This window comes from Protopterus annectens, chromosome 4.part1 (genome assembly GCF_019279795.1).
Source record: "Protopterus annectens isolate FY-2018-M chromosome 4.part1, PAN1.0, whole genome shotgun sequence".
Lineage (NCBI taxonomy): Eukaryota > Metazoa > Chordata > Ceratodontiformes > Protopteridae > Protopterus > Protopterus annectens.
The window spans coordinates 421,189,484-421,213,387 of NC_056734.1; the positions used below are offsets into that span (position 1 = coordinate 421,189,484).

The following is a 23,904-nucleotide window of genomic DNA, read 5'->3' on the forward strand; positions in this document are numbered from 1 at the left end:
TGAAACCAACAATTCATGTTTTACAGCTTTTTTTTAACTCATGAAATAATTTTGCTGACTTTTAATTTTGTAACTACAGATGAATCTGATTTTTATGCAGAACTAATTTAATAAATGGCTAGAGTTTGGGTATGTATTAACAGCATGCCATTTCACAGATGAGACAATTCTCATGAATTGTGGTGCTGCATGTTTTACTCCTGTAACTGCATGACAATACCTCCTTTACTTTTGTGGAAGAGCACTACGTCAAATACTCTGAAAGTTTGGTCCAAAAATGTTAATTACAACAAGAGTGATAGCCTCCAATTAGTTTGGTGACTACTTACTTCAAACTCCTGTTTCAGCTTAACTGTTTTGATATCCAGTGTCATGACCTATAACATAATCATTGTACAAACAAGATCCAAAATGTAATTCTGCCATCACTATAAAAATACTTTTCAAGTCATTCTTTTATTTAGTTTGTATAAGAGGATCACAGGTAGAAATTCTGAAAATCAAGGTAAAAATGTTGTATGCATCTAACTTATTTCTCATCTGATGAATACAATTTTATAATCTTGGCAATTTCACTGCAATGAAATTTACTGCGTCATCATTTATCAGGCCTTGTTATGGATATAGCACTTCTTTTTCAGATCTAGGACAACACACATTTTTCCTAAACCAAGAGTTCACTTTTGTTTTTGTGAAGCCATCTTCTTTGACATGTGTATAAACTGTTGTTGCCTATATTCCCTTAGCCTCAAAACATGTCCGAGTTGTAACTCTGTATCTTGGTGAAACCATCTTTATAACTGGCAATATGTAGTATTTTATCCTCACACCTACAATATTGTCTTTCCTTCACAATTCAACATGAATAAAATAGCTACCATTTTACAACAGTTATTATTTTTCATATCCAGATAAATTTAATTTATTTCATCCTAAAAGGAATTCTCCACTCAGTTACTGGTTTAAGGAAGGTGTTTATGAATTATATAGAAATAATAAAAATGCAATGCTGATGCTTAGGGTGAAACTACAAAACTTTAATCAAACATATTTGGTCTCATAACTACAGTAGTTTGAAATATTGTATTTTAAAATATACTGTGTTGATTTCTTGGGTCTATATCATATGTTCGAAAGATAAAAAGAGCAAACACTCTTATCGACCACTAACAGCTGAAACCACTAAATATAGAAGACACGGAACAGCAATTTTTTTCCCTGGGAAAAAAATCGCTGCAATGCAAAAAAAAAAAAAAAACAAACAAATCCAAACACAAAATAAAATCCCCCTACTTAAATACACCAACTCCGAGATTGCACAACAGTGGGGCAAATGGCAAAGTCCCGAAAATGGTCAGTGATTTTTTTCGCTGGGAAAAAAAAAACACTGTTCTGTGTCTTTGATATTTAGTGGTTTTGGCTTTCAGGGGTCGATAAAAGAGCATTCACTCTTTTTATCTTTTGAATATATGATACAGACCCGATTTCTTGTTATCGCAAATGTGATCGCTGTTGTTTTTTGAACTTTGGCTAAAATGCAATGTTAATGCCAAAAGAAATGTTGGTCCTGCTTGGTAACATTATTGTTTGTGCCACACAGAAGCATTTTGGCTTATGTGTTCATCAGACAACATCACATTTTTTAAGACTGAATATTTTGCAATGAAAATAACAACACAACAAATGGTGAGATGCTACATTTACTTTGCCAAATGTATCCTTTTAGGTTTGCTAATTGTCATAATTTCACCCAAACATTAGAGTGTAGACCTTTTCTAACAACTTAATGAATATCAATAGTATAATTTTTCGGGCATGGTTTAAAAGGTATTTTGGGCCACGAAAAGAAAATGTTCCCTGATTTCACAAAATAAACTTCCTTGACAGACTAACATTTTTCCTGCTACCATCTGTGATACTTAGTTATGAAATCCCTATGCTGACATTGTTGAAGGTTTTTTTTTTTTTTACATAAAGAGAAACTGAAAGACAGAAAGTGGTAGAGTGAAGGCAGGCAGGAGTTAAGGAAGAAAGTCAAACGTAAAAGGAAGCGCAGGCTCTAGATTAACAGAGATATTCAAAAGTAGGCTAGAATCCATGCAAAGAGAATCAATAAAATGGGGCAGTTTGACTCTTCTTCTCCATGCAGAACTTAAAGACAGTTTTCTACACTAAGTAAAAAAAGTCAGAGTGTAGCCTGTGCACACAGCACAAAAACACCATGTCTGTTCTCTGCACAAACTACAGGGATACTGTGGCTGTAGCGACTGTACTGTACAGTAAGTGATGCACATTTCACTGACTTAAAATTGTAAGCAGTGGTGTCCTTCATTAAATATATAAACTATAGAACTGTTTTATTTTAATGATACGTAATTATTTATGGTTGCTATGCTTACTGTTTCCTCTGCAACATGAACTGCAACATCATGTAACAGTACATGTGCATTCTGCAACTTGTTAAAAAAGGAAACAGACCATTTGTTTTTGAAAATATCTCTAAATTATTGTGATTTGTACTTCATCAGAGCTATTGTCATGTTTCACTGCCAGCATCTCCTTTAGATTTATGTGTAGATTCAGCTGGTCTTGGGTCCATAGGCCTTGTATACACTTGTCTACTATGTGTGCCCCCCAGCCTAGGTATGAGGCGTCAGTGGTGATGGTCTGGTTTGGATGTGGTTTGTGGAAAGGCAATCCTCTGTTCAACTGACAGGCCTGAGCCCACCACAGGAATTCTTGTTTCAGGCATGGAATTATTGGAATCTGGGCTTCTAGACTGTGCTTGTGTTGAGACCATACATTCCTTAGGTACCATTGTAACTTTCTCATATGCAGCCTGGCATGCGGAATCAATATTATGCAAGATGCCATGTAACCCAGGGCTTGCAGGACTTTCCTTGCAGTAAGCTGAGTTTGTGTTGTTAATGTCATGAAATAGACTGGTAGTTGCTTTTCTTTTTCTTCTGTGAGAAAAGCCATCTGAGTTGATGTATCCAGTTCTGCACCCAAAAATGTTATCCTTTGGGATGGTACTAGTCTTGACTTTTGCATGTTGACTGTGTATCCCAAGGCTTGCAACAGTTGTATGACATTTTCCAAATCTTTTGTTAATTTTACCTTGTTGTCCGCTTGTATTAGGCAGTCGTCCAGGTATGGGTAAATTTGAATTCCCTGAAGCCTGCAATGAGCAATTACTGATGCCAGGCATTTCGTGAATACTCTGGGCGCAGTAGATAAGCCAAAGGGCAATGCTGAGAATTGATAATGCTCTGATCCTGCAAGAAATCTGAGGTGTCTTCTGCAATCTGGTCGTATAGGGACGTGCAGGTATGCCTCCTTGAGATCTAGAGTCACCAGCCAAGACTCCTTGCCCAGCATGGGAAGAAGTTGCTGGAGGGTCAGCATTTTGAATTTTGGAACAATGAGGTATGTGTTCAGTGCAGACAAGTCGAGAATAGGTCTCCATTGATTTTCTTTTCTTGGTACAAGGAAAAGCCTGGAGTAAAATCCTTGGCCTTGTTCCATAGGTGGTACCTTTTCTATAGCTCTCATCCTTAGTAAGTTGCTGATTTGTCTTTGAGCCTCTGTTTTTTGGCTTGGTGGTAGGTTTGGCATTCCTCTCTTTTTTGGTAGAGTGTGGAAGTGAAACCTGTAGCCCTTGTCTATTGTTTGTAAAGTCCATTTGTCTCCTGTAATGCAATGCCAGTTGTCGGAAAATAAGGCTAGCTTTCCGCCCAAGGGTGCTTCCAGTTGTTCCCTGGTAGGTGGAACCAGAGCCAAGTCATTGTGTCTGTCCTGTGGAAGTGGTTGTAGTTGAATCTGTGGCAGCACTTCTCTGGTTGGCAGGTTGCCACTGACGTCCCCTGTAGGCACCCCTAGATTGACCTCTGCCTCTTGGGCGTCTATTTCTGCCTCTCTGTGCTCTGTAGGTGTCTGGAAAGGACCAATTCTTCGAAGGTCAATTTCTGCTAAACCTCGGAGGTTGGACCTGTAAGAAATCCTTGACTGTTTGGACAGATTTTGCTTTTTCTTCCACTTTCTTTAGAACCTCCTGTGCAGGGGAGCCAAACAAATGTTGTTTCTCCATAGGAGCATCTAGGAGTTTTGACTTAACATGGTCTGGTAAGGATTGTTCTTTTAACCAGGCATGTCTTCGAATCACTGTTCCAGTCATAGCTGATCTAAAGGAAGCCTCCAGTGCATCATAGCCACATTTTAAGAAATGATTACTGACCTGCTGAGAGTTATGTACCAAATCCTGAAGGGACTTGCGGTCTATAGGTTCAGGAGAGGACAGTTTTTTATTTAGCTGGTCTAACAAAAATTCCTGGTACTGAATCATGTGAACTTGACAGTTTAAGGCCCTGGCTGAAAGAGTAGCAGAAGTATAAACCTTTTTACCCCATCTCTCTAATGCTCTAGATTCCCTTTCAGAGGGAAGAGGGTTTTTGGCAGAGGCAGCTGCCACACCTTTAGGGCCCTGTGAAATGGTTTCAGGGTCTGCAACAGGAGCCTTATACAAATGGTAGTGTGTGTCCCGGGACCCTGTAATATCTGTCAGGCTTGGAAGGGGCCGGAGGAAGAGAATCAGGGGCAGTACAGGCATCATTATATGCATCATCAACAACTGTTAGTACTGGAGGAATGGCTAAAGGCCTAAGTGTAAAAAAGTCCTTAGCCTTTTCCTTGAATCTGAAAAATCCTGGCCCTGCCATTGGAAGTGTTCCCTCATAGCATGTAGGGTTTCCCCAAAAGAAAATTCTTCAGGAGGAGAAGCAGAAGAAATGGAGTCTTCTGCATCAGAATCCTCATAAGGAGAATATGGGACTTCCTGATGGTCTGAAATATCTGAGTCATCCGAGGAATAGTCTGTAGAGATAGGTTCCGGGGGTTCAGTCCTAGGCCTCTTATCTGGAGGGGGTTGAGAGGCCCTGTCTGGGTGAGGTTGGGATCCCCTGATCAAAGAAATAAGATCCTCAGCCAGGCTGAGTATTTGGGAACTAGAGGAAGGCCTGTGTGAGGGAGTTTTAGCAGGTAAGGCCTTAGAAGATTTAGCTGCTTTAGCCCTGGAAAAGGCCTTGATAGACATAGAAGCAGGGGGTCTAGCAGCCCCACGTGCAGGGGTAGATATGTCTAAGGGAATAGTGTCTGACAAATCCTGGGTGCCTGCTACTGTAGCAATAATTTCAGTAGCAGATTCAGCCATGCTCTGTGAGGCCTCGGCTGTCGGAGGCATGCTTTCGGCCGAAGGAAGAACCGAGGACTCGGTTTCAGCTGAAACCGAGACACTCGCGGTTGGCCTAACCGTGGTTTCAGCCGAAACCGCGGACCGCGAGTGTCGGTCATTTTCCTTGCGCTTATTAGCTAATTGTGTAGTCGGAGTCTCCAACGGCATTTTGTATGCAAAAGCGGGACAAAAAAACTCCTCTGCAAACTCCGACCAACGTCTAAGCGTCCGTCGGTTGAAGGAAGCACAGGCTAGACAAGCTGATACGTCGTGGTCTGGGCCTAAGCAAGGGAGGCAGTAAGAGTGGAAATCCTTATGAGGTATTTGTTTCCCACAAGTTAAACAATTATTTACTTTGTCTGACATCGGCTGAGGCAAGAAAGAGTCCCCAATGGGGTACTTAGCTTTTTAGAAGTCTTGGTGGTAGGAATCTCTGGATCTGACCAACCCGGCACTTGCGAACAGCTTCTGCCGGGCACCGCGCGGCAAGAAAGACTGAGGAAAATGGCGTCGGCTGATGCCTTTATACCACAGCAGCTATGACGTCGGGTGAAGTGCGACATCAGCCGAGGCCAGACCCAGACTTTGGAATCCGGCCGACCGAAGGGCTGCCTGAGGCAGGACAACCCATATGTTAGGACTGCAGATGCATCCTTGAAGGACATCACACTTTTAATAAATGATGACAAAACTTTTGGAAAAGGTTGGTAAGCAAGCAGAGTTATTTTTTTTTTTACCTCTGTGTTTTACATTACCACAGAGTGGAAGAGTGCTTGGGGGAAGGGTTCTGGGGGTGAGGCAAGGGATAACTGTACAGATATGTGAGTATAGTAGAAGAAACTGAACAGTAAATTGAAAGGTTGAGTGTTGATAAAGCTCACGCTGTGGACAGGCTGCATTCCAGAGTATTAATGGAAATGAAATGATTGCAAAGTTGGTAGAGACAATAGTGCAATTGTTCAGCTTATTCCTTGAGTTAATAGACATTCTACAGACAGAAAGGGATCACCATTGGTGCCTTTGTACAAGACAGGATCTCACAGAGATTCAAGCATTTACATTTCCAGTCAGTCTGGCATATGTCCTGGTAAAGACTGTAAAGAAATATTGTAAACAAAGGTTTGCTGACTTCATGGTTGTTACTGAACAGGTAATGGGTTTCAGTATTGGTTCATAGCTATGATGTCATAAAAGTTAGACTATGCAGTGAGTTTATGAGTTGTTAAGCTGGTTAGTCCAGTAGATGATGTCTTTCTGAACTTAAGGATATTTTTGACAAAGTGACTTAGAGAATACTGTCAGAAAAAGTGAAAGAGCCAGGAAAGGGTTGTCTGGATGGATGGATGGATGGATGGATGGATGGGTGGCTGTGGGGTGAATAAGGAACTGTCATAACAGAATGACTTTGACAGTAACAGTGAAGGGCTTGCATTTTGGGAGAGGAAGGTGAAATGTGAGGTACCACAGGGGTATTTTATAGGGTATCTGCTCTTCCGCATATTGTTATGTGATTCCAGGGTGGAAGGACTGACTTTGTGAGAATAGACATAGAAACTAGAAGGGGGTCACAGATGTCAAATGTGAGTTTCCATGAAATACTAATTTATGGAAATGGCACTATCAGTGATGACCTGGAACTGTTAAGCTGAAGATGCTGTGAATAAGAGTTTGACATTGAATTTCAAATGTTCATGAGTTGTAGCACATTGTGAGGAACTATGCAGTGAGAGATAAGATGATGAAAGGAGGCAATGTAGCTACTCTTAGCTGCAGCATTCAGCATACCTTCATCTTATTCTCTTAATTTTAGTATATTTCAACTGTCTGTTACATTATGAAGACGATGAAACCAACAATTCATGTTTTACAGCTTTTTTTTAACTCATGAAATAATTTTGCTGACTTTTAATTTTGTAACTACAGATGAATCTGATTTTTATGCAGAACTAATTTAATAAATGGCTAGAGTTTGGGTATGTATTAACAGCATGCCATTTCACAGATGAGACAATTCTCATGAATTGTGGTGCTGCATGTTTTACATCTGTAACTGCATGACAATACCTCCTTTACTTTTGTGGAAGAGCACTACGTCAAATACTCTGAAAGTTTGGTCCAGAAATGTTAATTACAACAAGAGTGATAGCCTCCAATTAGTTTGGTGACTACTTACTTCAAACTCTTGTTTCAGCTTAACTGTTTTGATATCCAGTGTCATGACCTATAACATAATCATTGTACAAACAAGATCCAAAATGTAATTCTGCCATCACTATAAAAATACTTTTCAAGTCATTCTTTTATTTAGTTTGCATAAGAGGATCACAGGTAGAAATTCTGAAAATCAAGGTAAAAATGTTATATGCATCTAACTTATTTCTCATCTGATGAATACAATCTTATAATCTTGGCAATTTCACTGCAATGAAATTTACTGCGTCATCATTTTATCAGGCCTTGTTATGGATATAGCACTTCTTTTTCAGATCTAGGACAAGACACATTTTTCCTAAACCAAGAGTTCACTTTTGTTTTTGTAAAGCCATCTTCTTTGACATGTGTATAAACTGTTGTTGCCTATATTCCCTTAGCCTCAAAACATGTCCGAGTTGTAACTCTGTATCTTGGTGAAACCATCTTTATAACTGGCAATATGTAGTATTTTATCCTCACACCTACAATATTGTCTTTCCTTCACAATTCAACATGAATAAAATAGCTACCATTTTACAACAGTTATTATTTTTCATATCCAGATAAATTTAATTTATTTCCTCCTAAAAGGAATTCTCCACTCAGTTACTGGTTTAAGGAAGGTGTTTATGAATTATATAGAAATAATAAAAATGCAATGCTGATGCTTAGGGTGAAACTACAAAACTTTAATCAAACATATTTGGTCTCATAACTACAGTAGTTTGAAATATTGTATTTTAAAATATACTGTGTTGATTTCTTGGGTCTATATCATATGTTCAAAAGATGAAAAGAGCAAACACTCTTATCGACCACTAACAGCTAAAACCACTAAATATCGAAGACACGGAACAGCAATTTTTCCCCTGGGGAAAAAAAATCGCTGCTCTGCAAAAAAAAAAAAAAAACAAACAAATCCAAACACAAAATAAAATCCCCCTACTTAAATACACCAACTCCGAGATTGCACAACAGTGGGGCAAATGGCAAAGTCCTGAAAATGGCCAGTGATTTTTTTCGCTGGGAAAAAAAATCACTGTTCTGTGTCTTTGATATTTAGTGGTTTTGGCTTTCAGGGGTCGATAAAAGAGCATTCACTCTTTTTATCTTTTGAATATATGCTACAGACCCGATTTCTTGTTATCGCAAATGTGATCGCTGTTGTTTTTTTGAACTTTGGCTAAAATGCAATGTTACTGCCAAAAGAAATGTTGGTCCTGCTTGGTAACATTATTGTTTGTGCCACACAGAAGCATTTTGGCTTATGTGTTCATCAGACAACATCACATTTTTTAAGACTGAATATTTTGCAATGAAAATAACAACACAACAAATGGTGAGATGCTACATTTACTTTGCCAAATGTATCCTTTTAGGTTTGCTAATTGTCATAATTTCACCCAAAAATTAGAGTGTAGACCTTTTCTAACAACTTAATGAATATCAATAGTATAATTTTTCGGGCATGGTTTAAAAGGTATTTTGGGCCACGAAAAGAAAATGTTCCCTGATTTCACAAAATAAACTTCCTTGACAGACTAACATTTTTCCTGCTACCATCTGTGATACTTAGTTATAAAATCCCTATGCTGACATTGTTGAAGGTTTTTTTTTTTTACATAAAGAGAAACTGAAAGACAGAAAGTGGTAGAGTGAAGGCAGGCAGGAGTTAAGGAAGAAAGAGTCAAACGTAAAAGGAAGCGCAGGCTCTAGATTAACAGAGATATTCAAAAGTAGGCTAGAATCCATGGAAAGAGAATCAATAAAATGGGGCAGTTTGACTCTTCTTCTCCATGTAGAGCTTAAAGACAGTTTTCTACACTAAGTAAAAAAAGTCAGAGTGTAGCCTGTGCATACAGCACAAAAACACCATGTCTGTTCTCTGCACAAACTACAGGGATACTGTGGCTGTAGCGACTGTACTGTACAGTAAGTGATGCACATTTCACTGACTTAAAATTGTAAGCAGTGGTGTCCTTCATTAAATATATAAACTATAGAACTGTTTTATTTTAATGATACGTAATTATTTATGGTTGCTATGCTTACTGTTTCCTCTGCAACATGAACTGCAACATCATGTAACAGTACATGTGCATTCTGCAACTTGTTAAAAAAGGAAATAGACCATTTGTTTTTGAAAATATCTCTAAATTCTTGTGATTTGTACTTCATCAGAGCTATTGTCATCTATTATTTCTGTTTCTGTGGGACTAATATTTTAACTTTAGGAGTCCGAGCTGGGTTCAGACTCATCAGCAGCAGCACCCCCCCCCTTTTTCCCATTTTCTACATGGGGTCAGGGTATCGTGTTAACTGTTGCCATCTCTCTTGATTCAATGCCATACTCCTGCCTTCTTCAATATTTACACCTGACTGTCACAGAACTTCTTTTGCACAATCTGTCCACTTTTTTGCTGGATGTCTATGTTTCCTCTTACCTTCTTCCTGCCTGTCCCAAATCTTCTTCACCAGATTGTTTTCTGCTTTTCTGCACATGTCCAAACCACCATAATCTGTTCTCTTTGATCTTTTCTGCAATTGAAACAATTTTGGCTTCTGCTCTTATGTCCTCATTTCTTCATCTATCCCACAGTGTGCATCCTACCACCCTACTCAGGCACTTCATTTCCATCTCCTACAGCTTCTTCATCTGCTCTGTAAATTGTAAGGACTCCTGCATACTGCTTTGAATAAGGACTTCATATTTGTCTTTTGTGCAGTCAAAGTCCATCCCCACCAGATACAGAGACAGGCTGGAATGGTCTGGAGGTCTACAGCGTTCATAAAGGGCCACCCAATGCATCCTAACATGATCTTAAAATTCACTTTCAATTAAAGGGGCTGGAGACTGAGGCAGAGATGAGACATGCAGTGAGAGAATAGAAGGAAGGGAAAGCAGCATCAGCATGAGACCACAGAATAAGAAAACCACTGACAGCATGACAAGGACCTCATCACCCTTCAAAAGGCAGATCTCAGTAACAGAGGTGAAGGTGTGGGTGACACTTTTAGAATGTTCTGAGCTCACTGCAGTGAGACAATAGAAGGAAGGGGAAGCAGCATCAGCATGAGACCATGGAATAAGAAAACCACTGACAGCATGACAAGGACCTCATCACCCTTCAAAGGGCAGATCTCAGTAACAGAGGTGAAGGTGTGGGTGACACTTTTAGAATGTTCTGAGCTCACTGCAGTGAGACAATAGAAGGAAGGGGAAGCAGCATCAGCATGAGACCACGGAATAAGAAAACCACTGACAGCATGACAAGGACCTCATGACCCTTCAAAAGGCAGATCTCAGTAACAGAGGTGAAGGTGTGGGTGACACTTTTAGAATGTTCTGAGCTCACTCCTGAAAGCTATAAAAATCACAGAAGATAAGAAGAAAGTGTCAGTGATTTCACTGCTGACATAATTACTTTTTTTCATAGATGTTTGAGTGGAAGGCAACCTATTACTTTTAAACGCTAGGATACCTTTTGATTAGGAAGCAAGCATTAATATTTTGCCTGTGGAGATGAGAATCTAGTTGACTGATGGGGAGTGTGCCTCAGATGAAGAGATGGGTAAAAAGGGTGATGGAAGTTTTTAACTAGGACTGTACCCAGATAAAAGGGAACCCATGGGGCATAAACTATTCCTTCAGGTTCCACAGGCAAATGGGAAGTCACTGGCTCCAGTACACTTAATGTCATTAGGACGGATGTTTATAATTTAATCAAGTACAACATGTACAAGCCAGATGTTCCCAAAGACAGCAATAGGAACAAATGCTGCATGAGGGAGCTAGCAGAGGTAGGATCATGGTAGCTGTGGTTACCTTGAAACTCATTTGCTTCAGATTATCACAAGGGCATGTATTACATGCTAGCACAGTTAAAGAAACTATTGCTAAAAAGGTACTGCATCAGCAATAATTATAAGTCTGCACTTGACAGACAGTAGTATTACTTGCCTGGGATATTTGACTGCAGTTAATACTATAGGAGGGACACATTTTCAGATGTCTTTGGCCAGCTTCATTTGGACTAGGAAGATGGGCAAGGGAGAAACCAACTGGCACTTCTTGATGATATTCTGGCAGACAGCCTGATAACAAATAAACAAATTCAATAATACAGTATCTTGTTCATGCTGTTAGCTAAAGCCAGGCAGGTAGAGAAAACATAAAGGAGGAGACCCAGCTAGTGTCCACACCTACTATGATGGCTGCTGATGTAGCTAGTTCAGGAGAGAAATGAGTAACAGCAGCATGCTTGAATTGCAGCCACAGAGATCAACTTGTACTGTTTTTGTTCTGAAAGGAATTAAATCATTAGAAAGGTTAATTGGTAGCACCTTCATGAGTCTAACACAGCTGTTAAAAGATACTAGACTTCTTATGGAAGGAGAGAGAGAGCTGTGTGCTAGGTACAGCCTTCAGATTCTACTTTAAAAAACCTGACTGAGGTAGCCAAAGGTGCTTCAGGCTCTCAAGGGCAAAAGGAGTCTATGTTAGGACAAATGGGGTTGTGTACAGACAAAAGACTCCTGGATGACTGTTAGAGGGAGAAGTAATACAGTAGTTTGCAGTACTTGGACCCACCATCAGCCACTTATAATCATTGCCCATGACACTTGTTTTTAAGCCATCTAAGCATAGGAAATACAAAGAGGGGGCTTATGCAAAATTTTTACTGGCTAGGTATCACAAAAGATGTGACAGGGTGTTGTAAGATATATTAAGAAAACCAAAAGGTTGGTAAAGCTAGGACTGATTTGGTATCTTTGTCTCTGATTGAGGAACCACTTCAGAGGGTAGCCATGCATACAGTGTGGTCTCCTACTGCCCCAAGCAGCACTGGTAACAGGTGTATCACAGTGGTTGTGGAATAAGCTGGTAGGTACCATTAGGTGGGGCTTCTGTCCTACAATGAAGTAGAAAACATGGCAACTACTCCACTAGAAATTTTCAACAGTTAGGTTTTCCATGGGAAATACTGATGATAGAGCATCTGTCCTTATGCCAGACTTGCTGACTATTTGTGGAAGTTGTGTAGGGTAATGCAGTTAAAAAACTACCCCTTAACATCCACAAATTATATGGTGGAGAGGTTTAACTGTACCCTTAAGACCATACTGAAAGTAATTATGGACCTGATTAAGTGGGTGTGGTACAAGTAACTGCCCCATCTTGTCTTTACATACAGAGAGATGCCCCAATAATCCAAAAGTTTTTTTACCATTTAAGACACTACGTGGAGACAGGATGAGGAGGCCTCTAGACTTAATTTGAGATGACTGCCAGGGTAAAGGTGATTCCCAAAAACAGCCTGCTGGGGAGTATATACTGAACTTGAAAAATAAGCCTAGGAAGCTAATGTGGTTGGCATCAAAACATCTAGCTAAGAAAAAAAACAGTAACAAAAGTTTTCGTATGACAGGACAGTGGGGGCACAAGGATATAATGAGGGAACTCAAGTAATTATCTTTATTCCTGTTCACTAATAATAAGGAAAATAAGCTTCAAAGCACATAGAGGGGATGTCTTGCTTTTGGAAGGAAGGTATCGATTTTAATTATGGGGTGGAGTTGCCAGGCAAGAGACAGAAACACACACATCAACTTAAAAAGATGATGTTCTTTCATAACGGAGTCGTTGGTACTGTCTGCTTGCAGTGGGTTACAGGACATAGTAGACAGGAATTTTGTAGTTGGCATTCTCAGTGTAGCACCGTCTGACAGTTCAGTGAATGAAGTAATATTGTCACAGTAGCTATCCCATACTCAGACGGAAGAAATCCAAGATGTATTACACTTTTGAGGCAAAGGCACTGCTAAGCCAAGGGTGTATACAGCTGGTGGAATGCTATTTAAATACATAGACTCAATAACCCAGAAAAGAATGTAGGTAACTACTAAGGTGAAAAGATACCTAACAGAAATGGCAAAAGGGATATAAATTGATAAGAAAAATCTAGAAGATATTTCAAGGTAAGGGAGTGGGCAATTTAAATGTAAAAATGTACTTTCTTCACAATATAGATTTCTTAACATTCTCTCTAGAAAACCCAATTCTGGTCTAGAAAATGGGTCGGAATGTCATATGATGATACTTGTTGCCTTGGATTGAAGAATGTAAATGTTTTTCAGTAAATATATAGAATATAGTATGTTCTTTATAATGTGGGATTATTAATGTCTGTCACAGTCACTATTTCATCCACAACATGAATTACATTATCAAGGATCAGTACAGTCTGAACATTATGAAACTTGTTTTAAAAGGAAATACAGATTGTATTTGTCTTTGAAATATCTCTAACCTCTGCAGAGTATATTACATTACAGCCACTGATGTCTTTTTTCCTTCTGGTTGCGTGGGGCCAGTGTTTGGTATAGGAAAAACATCCATAACACTGCAGAGTGCATTTCCTCCAAGCTACTGTCATTTTTTTTCTGTTTATCTGGGACTATTCTTTGGGCTATGGAAATCCTGTGTAAGCTCAGACTGGTTATTTGGGTCCAACAGGTACTGTCATAACCCAAGGCATTACTGTGCATTTGTCACAAGCTGTTTCAATAAATCACCTTGTTTCATATGTTCTTAGATGAAAGGTGCAAATCTGATCTCAATAATCCCTTCTATCATCACACTGTGGATAAGAAATACTGTAAGTGACTTTACTGCCTGTACTGCACATATAGTACATGAACACTGCAAGTGTCTGTAGACTCTATTTTGTGCACACACTATCAGAACATAGTACTGCTTCACCTGCTCAACCAGGAGTGTTGCTCCATTGTGAAATACACAGCAAAACATTTCACTGCATCTCTCTTTAATTCAGCATTTCAAAGTGATGAAAACTACCTGACAAATGTGTTATGGAGACAGACGTAGACAGAAAAAGCATCACTACAAGCTAATTAATTTGCCTTTGCATGGGTACAAGCAAGCAAGCAAATAAAACAGAGCACTTTGTTAGAAGGATGAACAAAACAATAGAGATTACTGTCAGTCACTAAAGTAACAAAATATAAAAACTTAACAAACTCTTTTCCATAGTTTGACTCAGTTGTTTAGATTCAAGCATTCTGAAAAATTAATCCAGAGTAGCAGATCCCCGGAGAGAAGCAGTTTATGTGAACTGCGTGTACTCTTACCTGTAGGAGGTATCTGGAAATAAATCTTCAACTATGTAAGATGTTGCTTTTGGAGCAGTTATGCAGTTTTCTCCCAGATCAATGTTATAGAAAATTATCTCAGAACCATTACTACACGGCTCCTCCCATCTCAGTGCAAGGCACGTTGCTGGTGAATAAAGGCTAGTGTCCATATTGTCAGCATCAAGCACAAATAGTGTGGAAAGTGCATCAGGGACAGTTCCTGGGGTAGTGCAGGTTGCCAGCTCACTATAAGGTCCTGCTCCTGCTTGGTTTAATGCCTGAAAAACACAGATAAGGGGTGAGCATAAACAGCAAAGAACTTACACTGCTGCTACTTCTTAAAAAGGTGTATATTTACTTCTTTTATTTCAAGACTTTTATATTGACAGTTTTTACAGACATGATGATAATTTGTTTCAGAGTCATTCCTTGCTCAAACTACCCTTAACATACAATAATCTGTTATCACACCAATGCATACATATTTTGTTGTTACACACAAGTTTTTCACGAGTAGTAAACCGATAAAGAGACAGATAAATGATCCTCATTTGTTGGTGCATGGCTAGCCCAAGTGCACATACCATTTCATTTTGAATATATAGTCACGCTATTCACCACATCACCATTATTTTATACATTGTAAAATAACTTGATATGCACTTTCTATGAAAATGTGAACGTCTATGTACAGTTATAAGAATGTTGCCCGCCCTGTTTTCTCCACAGCAAAAAAAAAGGGGCAGACGCTTATTTCCCACTGTTATAAATATCTGATTAGAAGTACTTCCCACCGAATAGAATGTTGCTTTTATTATACACCTTTTAATACTTCAGATTAAATGCATGCATTAGTAATGTAACATTCATGTTATACTACAACTTCATAAGCAACTAGTACATGAAGTTGTTGTAAAGGAACAAGAAGAAACTTGCTGTAAGCAGTAGTTCTGAAATGAGATTCTTCTTAAATTAATGAAAAATATTGTATGTTGCTTGAAGAGACAATATAAAACTTTCTGAACATGATCAGCCCACAAGTCATGAAAAACATTTAAAAAAATCCTCATTAGTCACTGCTGAGTTTGCCACTGTATTGAGGTGATTTACTGTGGTTTTAAAAAGCATTAAAGATCATTTTGTATAAATACCACTGAAAAAAAAAAAAAAGAAACTAACAGGCTATACATGGAAACATATGCAACATATATCAAGTATTTACTGCTAAGTATTTCTGTCTGTCTGTCTATCTATCTATCTATCTATCTATCTATCTATCTATCTATATATCTATCTATCTATCTATCTATCTATTTATCTATCACTCTATAAATCTTTCTGTTTATTTATGCTTGCATGCATGCATTTTCAGAGAGAGACTCCCACTTGTAAAAAAGTATGTTTTTGTACTGCAATGCTTAACAAAAAAGTATGTTTCTATCCAAAACATCTGTTAACAGAGATTCACAAAACTTTCTATATTACAAGTCTTGATAAGCATAAAAAACAATTTTCATTGATCATCTTGTAACATAATTTGGTTAAGTAACTCTCAGAGTCACACACACAGTATGCAAGTGAAGACTGAGGGAATCAAACCCAGATCTACTGGATAAAGACTGCAAGCAATCCAAGCAAAAGATGCAGAAGACACTTTGCAAAGTGATTATAACACAAGGAGATCTGATTGTAATCATACTCTGTAACGCTGACCTCTTTGGTTTACTTATGACCCAAATGTGATGAAAATGAGGATATATGCTGCATTTCTCCAGAGTAAAATGCTTGTTCTATCTGAGATAATTTAACATAAAATTGTAATAAATCTAATAAATGTAAAACTGCTGCTAAATTCTCTGATCATGTACTACCAAATCTCACTAAAAGGCTCCCTTCACTGACAGTACAACATTTTCATTTTGTCCTCTAAATTATGGAACATATTATTACTGATCATTTAAGCACTACGTACCCTACCCTCCTAGTCTGCCCTCAGAAAACACCCAGCTATTCCTACACAAGACAGGTTATACAACAGGATTATGTATCTATTGCCTCTACTTTACCTTACATGAACTTATAAAATGCATGTCATTTGGCATTATCCTGAACTCTAATTCAGGCAACATAGTTCTATTAAATGTCACCTGCTAATTGCTATTTTTATACCAGTAGCCAGTAGTCCTTTTCTTTTATCGTATCTGAATGAAAGGTTTTAATTATGCTGGGTTCTTTGTTTACATGGAAAAACAACTGCTATTGTACCTGTTTGACCTCAGATGTTAACACCAAGATGATGGGGTATCTATTATAAAATATATCTTGATAACTCGCTATGTCTTCTACTTGCTGTTTGATGACTTACTTTATTGTCACATTAAGTAGGTAGTGGCTGAAAACTGTCCCATGAGGTCAATTCCACCTATCTGCTGAAAAATAAATAAAATTATTAATAAATATAAATGACTGCATTATTATCAATGAATCAGTTCAGAATAATACATTGGGCATAGGAAAATAATACGCTGATAAATACATCAAAAACTAAGCATATAAGATTTTGAAACATGAATTCAAAGGTGAATACTGAATACAGTACACAGTGATTGAAACTGTAGACTCACTTAAGGACTTGGGTATATGGGTAGATCCAGCCATGAGTTTTTATAATCATATCAACTAATTGGATAATGACAGTTATAGAATTATAGGTTTTGTACAAAGATTTATAAAGTCTAGGAAATCAGAAAGTCTTTGTTTATATTTTATTTATTTAACATTTGTTAACCAGGAAAGTCTAACTTGGAACAAAGCCAGTTTTCAGCGGAAGCCTGGGGAGAAATGCTCCAGATGCATGTCTTTGTAACATGGGAGGAAACCAGAGCACCCAGAGGAAACCTAAACGAACACAGGGAGGACATGCAGACTCCACACAGAAGGCACCTCAGCCGAGAACAGAACTGAAGAACCTCTTGCTGTAAAGCAATACTGCTACCACTGCACCACTGCCCCATCCAGTTGTTAGTTACGGTAGACCCAAACCTGAGTAAACAATAACAATACAGAAACTTTATAAAAAAAATAAGTATGAGTAAACTAAAAAGAGTACAGCGATACCAAGGGCATCATTGAATGTGAAAATTATATTATGAAATACTAAAATACCTGAACATGTACAGTGTCTCATACAGATATCTAAGAGGAGATTTTATTCAGGTATATACGGCATTTAGAGACAACTCCTTCTGGAATGTTTGGGGTTATCAAAAAGTAGTAGAGAATCATCAGGCAACCTATGCATATGATTCTATTGGAATGAGAAGTGTATTAACTGGTTCGCTGACAGAGCAGTCGATGCATGTAATAGACAACCAAATTACATGAAAGCAAGCACTAGTTTAGATATTTTTAAGAACATCCTGGACACTTATTATGCAAACAACTATTTTGGTACACTGGCAGGCTAGAAGGGCATTAATGCTCATGCCTGAAATATTTCTGTGTATGTGCTTGTGTATGCATGCTGTTATTCAGAAGGCTTGTTGGTGTTCTTTGCCTATATAGGCAATATAGTGTAATCGTACAATAAAGTCTAAGCTTTGGTTTCTTTCTCCTGTTTTCTAACATTTACAAGGCAACAGAAGTGTGCAGAATATAGAAAGCACCTCAGAGCCATGGATGCTCTCCCAAGAGTATCTGTGCTTTCTCCTGTCCTTCCAAACATTTGATTTCTCAATTAAGATGGTAAGCTGGATTTTATTTTTAATATACAAATGATATAACTTAGTTATGAAAAAATTTACTGCAGTTCATCAAACATCATTTCTTGAAGTGTCTTTTCATTCAACATAACTCACAGAAGTATCATTTGTCAATTAAAACAGCACAAACATACTCCCATTCAAGGGGTGACCCCCTGTACAGCCAGTTTTATTTTAATCAACCCTGAGGTTGTTGCATCATTCAGATAATATCAATATACCATGTTCAGAGCAACTGCAGTTCTACATGCTGGGTTCAGTGAGCTGGGACTCATTAAACCAGGCCTTGATGAATCACAGAGGTTTTACATTACATATCTTATCTTGGTTTGAAACATTATTGTTACTGCTGGCATAATGTTATGCACAGAAACAGATATTCTGAAACTGTGAATGTTACAATACTGCATTTGACAAACTGAGTACATCTTTATAACTGATAATTTTCAATATTTTGGCTCCAAACATTAAATACAATATCATTTATAAAGACCTGTCATGAAATATACCAGTGAATATTGTCAAATCCTAGTCAATGTAATAAGTAATTTCTACCACTTCACAAATATTTTTGTATATTACTGGAAGGGCTAATGAAATAGATGCTGTGTTGAAAATCTGATGCAAACCAGAGAAAGACGCACAGATAAGCACATTTAATTTGACACTTATAAATGTATGCTATACATGGGAGGGACACTGAGTATACTGAAGTCCTTATCTTACTGTTTCTGTCTGCTACAAAAAAGTACAGACTTGACAACCATAACAAGAAGCAGTTCTGATGGAAATACACAGAGGGCATACAGGAAGGCTCAGTGTGGTATTCTAAGAATAAAAGGGTATTCTTGGCGTTTGTGTGTGTGTGTGGGGGGGGCTAGTAATGCATGAGTGTATGTGCATATATAAAAAGGTACACAATGGCCATTTTCTTTCTAGTATCATTCAGATTCTGGTAAACTGGTTATCAGAGTTGTAATGCATGAATGAAATAAAAGTACAACTGGGCCAACAACCAGCAAAAGTGATTTGTTTTGGATGTTCTGAACTCCTACCCTACAAAAAGGTTATATTATAGTCCATCTTCTAGAGAACAGAGGCTCAGTGGTGAAGTCTACTTGCATATTTACTCAGAGGTGAGGAACTTATGTTATTGTGTATGCTTATTGTTTGTGCTGGCAGGTCTGTTCCACTGTCAGTTCTAATTTGCGCACAACATTTACAAAGAGCACAACAGGAAGACAATGTGTATTCATGAAGAGAATGGCAGTGTGTAAATAAGCTGAAAGGGACTACTCACTTTATTGTGCATGCACTCACTGTTTGTAGAAAATGAAATTACATGGGCATTGTACATACATGATGCATGGGCAACTAGTGGAACTGACTGATAGATTTTTTTACTTTATGTTATAATTTCTGACAACACCCCAAATTACTGCTATTTGTGAAATATGATCACATATATCATATTATACCTATGTATCTGTGCACATACACACACACACATATACACTATACATACAAATATATACATATATATGTGCGCACACACACATACACACACACACACACACACACACACACACACACACACACACACACACACACACACACACACACACACACACACACACACACACACACACACACCATCCCATCTCCAGATACCTGTGCTAGACTACACTCCATTGTGTATATCAGCTGCAATGGTTGGCAGGCTATTCCTGGCCACTTGTTTTCTTATCTTTTTTACTAGTTTCTCACTTTTTAGGGAGGGCACTATCTCCACAGTACACCAAAGTGTACCCCATCCACAAACTACTTCTGTGTGCAAATAAAGATAAGTTGATACAGCAATCAGTTTCCTCCCGGTCCAACCCCATTGACTGGCAATTGCTATCCTCTGACTGGACAAGGAAATGAGCCTTTAATCTAAATAACTGGACCATTAAAAAGACCAACTACCTTACCTTACAGATATTCTGCCCTTGTGATTGCATCCCTTTTTCTAGGTCATGACTGGCTGACTGTCCCAACCTGACTTACAAAACTGGCCCTGTCTTGTTTTATTCACACACTCACTGTCAAGCCTTTACATGTTTTATATAAATATATGTATGTATATATATATATATATATATATATATATATATATATATATATATATATATATATATATATATATGTGTGTGTGTGTGTGTGTGTGTGTATGTATGTGTATATGTGTATGTGTGTGTAGATATTTATATCTATATATGTGACATATATGTATACGGGTCTATATTCTAACCGCAAAACTTCACATACACGATTACGGAAACGTCGACACATATTGAGCAAACCGCGAAAACACCAAACGTCCTGAACCTCCAAATTCAAAATGTCGAATCGGCATAGTTGGCCAACCCCACCGCCCGCTACGTACTGCCTACCCAAACAAAATAAATAATCCACATACATACACTTAACAAAACCCTACTTCTAACCCTAAACTAAAGCTTACATATATTACTATGTATGTACTTACCTTAACTGGCACCCTAACCCTAAGGTCCGTAACTATTGCACAACTACGTTGAGGAGCTATACCCAAACATAATAAATAATCCACATACAAACACTTAACAAAATCCAACTTCTAACCCTAAACTAAAGCTTACATATATTACTGTGAATGCACTTACCTTAACCCGCACCCTAACCCTATGGTCCATAACTATTGCACACTTACCTTAAGGAGCTATACTGGAGAAGGGCCAACTATGTTGATTCAACATTTTGAATTTCACGCTTCAGGATGTTTGGTGTTTTCGCGGTTCGCTCAATATGTGTCGATGTTTCCATATTCGCGCAACTGTGGTTTAGCGGTTATAACAGGTAACCTATATATATATATATATATATATATATATATATATATATATATATATATATATATATATATATATCTATATATATATATATATATATATGGATATATATATATATATATATATATATATATATATATATATATATATATATAAAACCTGAAAAATAAGTAAAAAGTGATCTGAAGAAGTCCTGAAAAAGAAAAAGGATGAAAGCCCTCATCTTACATGATAAAAACACTCTGCTATAAGCCTTAATATAATGAATGTGGGTTACCTGTAATGTTTACTGACTTCTCTTGCACTTTTTTTGTAACACAGTGCATTAAATTATGAACAGATACTGTGGCAGTTTTTTAATCTGTCTACATTTGACTTATAACCTTGATCTTATTTGGAGGAATAGTGTTCTGCTGTCCCTGACGTGCTATGTAAATGACACAGTGGCACAGCTGATAATGTTGCTGCCTCACAGTAAGAGAGTCTCCAGTTTGGTTACCTGCTGGGGTGCCTTCTGTGCAGAGTTTGCATGTCCACTCGGTGTTCGTGTGGATTTCCTCTGAGTACACTGATTTCCTTCCACATTCCAAAGAAATGTACTAAGGTGTATCATGTGTGATATGGAAGAAAGACCTGACAACCAGCTTCATTTTCTGCCCTTTGCCTTGAAAACTCTGCGGGTAGTGGTGGTTGTCCACAGGGTCACTCTAGGAGTTAGATGAGATTTGTAAGACAGAGCAAATGAGCGATCCTTCTTATAACACATGGTATTACACCAGAAAGCTCTTGATTTTTAAATTTAATCCAAGATCACTTGTACCTTTAGCTACCTCTGCTTTTTCCCCTACTCTTCTACATAATTCTTTGCATTAAAGTAATACCACTTTTGGCATATATGGGCATATATTAGGATATTAATTTCTTGATTCTGTTAGAATCAGAGCATTGACTATATCACTTAAGCAGAACTTCTTTAAATGTGTAAAGTCTTTTGTTTTGGGATATGATTTAGTTTAGTGAATGTACAATACTTTAGTAATTGTTGAATAGACTGCTGTTATTTTTCTTTTGCTAGTTATTACCTGGTTATGACATACACATTCTTAATTAATAAATAAATGTCACGACAAAGAAAATAATCGCCCTTTTTCACCCATGAGGAAGGAAATGGTCATGTATAACCTCCTGTAATACCACATCTCCTGTCTACTGCTGATATATCCCCCCCTTCTTCCTTCCAAGTTTAACATCCAAGAGTCTTTTATTCTCCCTGGACCAAAGATACATTTTCACTGTTCAAGTGATGGAACTTTCAACAAATGCTCATAACTTCACAATTTTATAACATTTTGGGCCAACATTTTCAAGACAGCATCTCTGAGATCACACCTGAAATAAATATACCGGGTCACTATACCACAGTCTTTCTGGAGACAAGGCCTTCCTAGTGGTGTGCAAGGCTGAACTGTAGAGCCTTCCTACTGCACAGAAGAGAAATGATGGTTGATTTGCTGCTACTACAAACTTCCTAGATAAGTACTCAGACCACAGTCTGGTAGACCAACAATTGGACATCCAGAGCAAGTCTGCATTCAGCAAACCATAGCACCTCCGTCTTTAATACACTCTATGACTAACAGACCTGAGCTCCTGAAGCTCCTGAACCTCATGGTCAAATCATGCCTCTCAAGAAGCCACATGAACTGCATGTGCATAACTTGGGGTCAAGGTACCAAGCAATTATTCAAGGCTTGGTTGAAGACACTTACCCACACTTCAGGACCATCAATACAGCAGCTTGGAAGTAAGTCATGTAAAAGAGGACAACCTTAGAAAGACCTGTACTTACTTGAATATATTTCTCCAGGTTACTCTTGGAATTGCGGCAAACTTATTTTAGAATGTTACTCTTTGTTCCATTTCTAAAAATCCTACTAACAAAAGGATTTCACCTTGCAGAGTTTATTTACTTTTGTTTTCTGTACTTTTCATGTACTTTTCTTGTTTCTTATTTTCATCTCTACTTTCAGAGATAAATCGTACTACTAAAAAATGACAAGAGACTTCAATCTAGTTATACACCATCCAAATCTATTCAATGTACTTGATAAGGACATAAAAAAGAACAAAGAGCAAATAAAAGCAATCACATCATGTTGCCTTCTTACTAATATGATTCAGTTTGAGATAATGAAATACAAAACAAAGGCAAAAATAAGAATCTATTTCTCAAACATATGAATTGAAAACAAAATGCACTGATGTATTTCTATGTGGTTTGAATAGATTTTCTGAATAAACAAGACAAATACTAATGTGTAATGCTTTCAGACATCCTTAACCAAAGTATGATACATACTGTACGTGCCAAATCATGCAATTTATCCTGATATTTAACAGCTGTTTAGCTACTTGTGCACAGATGCATACATTTTATTTTTGTAGATCAACACATGAGGATCATGTGTCTATTTAGTAACGTCACTGGGAGTTGGAACGAATTTCTGTCTACTGGAGGGCCTGTGGCTTTACTGTGACGTTACCACTCAGTCTAAAGTACTGTCTCATAAAAATAGTTTCCATGAGGGAAGAGCCATACCAAAGAGTTTTTGAAAGTAGAAGACGTATCAGTGCCATACAGACCTATTACATTTTCAATAAAATTGAACAAATGCAATGTTCACGGGAGGAT

At 37.8% G+C, this 23,904-nt stretch overlaps 1 protein-coding gene across 1 annotated transcript in view; it reads right to left on the bottom strand.

The window, feature by feature from the left end:
• FNDC3B (fibronectin type III domain containing 3B) overlaps positions 1-23,904 on the bottom strand; it is a 2,611,550-nt gene that overhangs the window by 530,623 nt on the left and 2,057,023 nt on the right. The window contains exon 24 of the mRNA XM_044070236.1: positions 14,576-14,856. Coding sequence (XP_043926171.1) covers positions 14,576-14,856 — 281 coding nt within the window. The remainder of the gene's footprint in view (positions 1-14,575; positions 14,857-23,904) is intronic.